We start from the raw sequence: 2,627 nt of genomic DNA on the forward strand, positions 1-2,627 counted from the left end.
GCACGTAATTGATGGAATAATCTCCTATTAGTATTAATGAAGAAAGATTAATTATGAAGACTTGCTAATACACCCAACACCTAACGAGTAATTATTTATGAACTTACATTATTCATTTATATTCTAAAGTTTTTTGTTTTTCTTTTTTTTTCTCTTACGTGTTTGTTGAATTATATGTAAAGCCATTTTCTTTGAGAGATATTGAGACTTGTTTGTCGCTCATTTTTTGAACTGATTAGTTTGCTCTTTTATAAATCTTTCAACACTTAACGAAGTTATATTTTAACTATTCATTCATGAACGAATAACATAAAAGAATGTGTGAGTTGCTCACTCTTATATATCTCATCTGGTTATTAATGACATTCTCTTAAAGCATGTTGTGTTATGGCTTTGATGCCTAAATCAATAAAGAACTAAGGTCCTCCTTTTTTAATGTACTAAGTTGGATACTAATGGAAAATATTCTCTTAGATATAGCACTAATTAGATATACCCAAGTGGTATCATGTTATTGTTTGATTGATTGGACATGATGCTTATGTTGTATCATATCATCACTTCCATTAATTTATTTATGTGATCATTTCAACGATATATGTCCAGTAGCCTTAATTGGTTGTTCGAGTTATATCGGATTTCAATTAGTTATCAAAGCCACGACAACCAACCCATGACATCATAAAACCGTCAATGTGTTTTACCGTAACAGATGAAACCGCCGAGCAGTTCGAATACGCATCGCCCCATCTCAACGGCCTCGAGAGTCGGCCAAAACGAAATAATACGCGATATCGGAGAGGGATTGCATTGTGGAGTCTAACCATATTATAGAAACATACACGCGAGAAAAGGAACCCAAGAAAAAGGGCTTAAAAAGGGCATCCCAAAATATCAAGGAATCGGTCCACGTGTCAGTCCCGACAAATATCAATCTGCCATCCGACTTGCACTTTTCTAACACACACACACACAAAAAAAATCTGCCCCCAACCCCAAAATATCCACCACAGTACTCCGTCGCCTCCATCTCCCCCTCACCTCCTTCCGCCCAAATTCTTGATTCCCCATCGATTTCGTCCCAAGGGGGCCTTCCTCCTGTGAGAAGCTCTCCGTGTTCGTCTTTAGAGGGTGGGGATTGGGATCATTGCGATGGGCGAAGAGGCTGGAGACGCCTACTGCGACCGGATCTCCGCCTCCGGACGCGGAGGCGGCGACGAGGGTAGGGTCGTCGAGTGGGAGCTTGGCCTCCCCGGCGGACACCACCTCGTCTCACTGTCGCAGACTCTGATCCCGCCGGAGCTCGCCTCGGCCTTCCGGATCAACCCCGAGCCCGCCCGTACCCTTCTCGACGTCCACCGTGCCTCCCAGCACACCGTCTCCAACCTCCGCCGCGCTGCACCCTCCCCCGCCGCCGCCGCTGCTCTCCGATACTTCCACCCCTTCCCCTCGCCCGCAGCCGACGACGACGACGACGACGACGACGACGACGAAGACCGCCCCGTGGCCGTCGAGGGCGACGAGCACTCGCGTAAGGCCCCGCGGATGGACTCCGCTTCCCCATCCCCCGCCGAGGAGGCCGAGTCCTTCGCCCCCCCGCTGGAGAACTCCAACGACGATCAATCCGTCCGGACCCTTAAGCGGCCGCGCCTCGTCTGGACGCCGCAGCTCCACAAGCGGTTCGTCGACGTGGTGGCGCACCTCGGCATCAAGAACGCCGTGCCGAAGACCATCATGCAGCTGATGAACGTGGAGGGGCTGACGAGGGAGAACGTGGCCAGCCATCTCCAAAAGTACAGGCTTTACCTGAAGAGGATGCAGGGGCTGTCGAACGAGGGGCCGTCGTCGTCCGACCATCTCTTTACCTCGACCCCGGTGCCGCAGAGCCTCCGCGAGCAGCAGTTGCCGATGTCCGTGCCCTACGCCATGCCCACCATGATTCCGATGCCGGTCTTCGGCATGGCTCATCCACATGCCCATGGAAATCCGATGGTACCGGTCAACAACAACCAGGTGGGCGGGGCTTTTCATGGATTCGAGGGGCATCATCCACATGGAGATTTTGGGGAGCGCCCAAAGGATTGGTGACGCCATGAGACAGGTTCGGATCGTTTCATATGCTCATGTTCCTGCTGATGCTGAACAATGAAGGAATAACTTTACTCAAAGAGTAAGGTCTCGTGGTACTCTCTCTGTGACATCATTCTTTGTGAGGAATGCTCGTTCATCTTCTACTTTAATCAATTTGCTCTTAAATCTCCATGGCGTAGCTTGAGCTACTACTTTTGGATTCTGTTCATTTGTTGTGCATTAGTAGGCTATTGGTGTTTGTGTAAATTGTCGGCGAAAAGGAAAAGAAAACTTAGAAGCATGATTAGACCAAGAGAACTCTGGTTGCTTGCTGTTATGTACCACTTGTATGTGCACAACACATCATAGCACATTAGACTCGGTACCACTAGGCAAACAAGCAACCCAGAGAGTCTTTCAGATTCAGAAATATCTATTCGATGACTAACTAGCCTATTAGATGATTAGCTTCAGAGAGATCTTAAGTTAAACAGATGCTCTCTTCTGTGTGTGCCAAGGAGATTTTGTTGGTTGGTATCTCTAGTTATTCATCTATT

At 48.0% G+C, this 2,627-nt stretch overlaps 1 protein-coding gene across 1 annotated transcript; it reads left to right on the plus strand.

Moving 5' to 3' along the window:
* Positions 1–962: 962 nt before the first annotated feature.
* On the plus strand, positions 963–2,262 carry LOC135671014 (transcription factor PCL1-like). The gene has a single exon (XM_065178846.1). It carries the CDS (start codon positions 1,153–1,155, stop codon positions 2,086–2,088), a length of 936 nt encoding a protein of 311 aa, XP_065034918.1. The 5' UTR covers positions 963–1,152; the 3' UTR covers positions 2,089–2,262.
* The last annotated feature ends 365 nt before the right edge of the window (positions 2,263–2,627 follow it).

Source organism: Musa acuminata, unplaced genomic scaffold, assembly GCF_036884655.1.
Source record: "Musa acuminata AAA Group cultivar baxijiao unplaced genomic scaffold, Cavendish_Baxijiao_AAA HiC_scaffold_1137, whole genome shotgun sequence".
Lineage (NCBI taxonomy): Eukaryota > Viridiplantae > Streptophyta > Magnoliopsida > Zingiberales > Musaceae > Musa > Musa acuminata.

Coding starts and splice junctions, on each gene's coding strand:
- LOC135671014 (XM_065178846.1), top strand. CDS start 1,153: ATGGGCGAAGAGGCTGGAGACGCCTACTGCGACCGGATCTCCGCCTCC.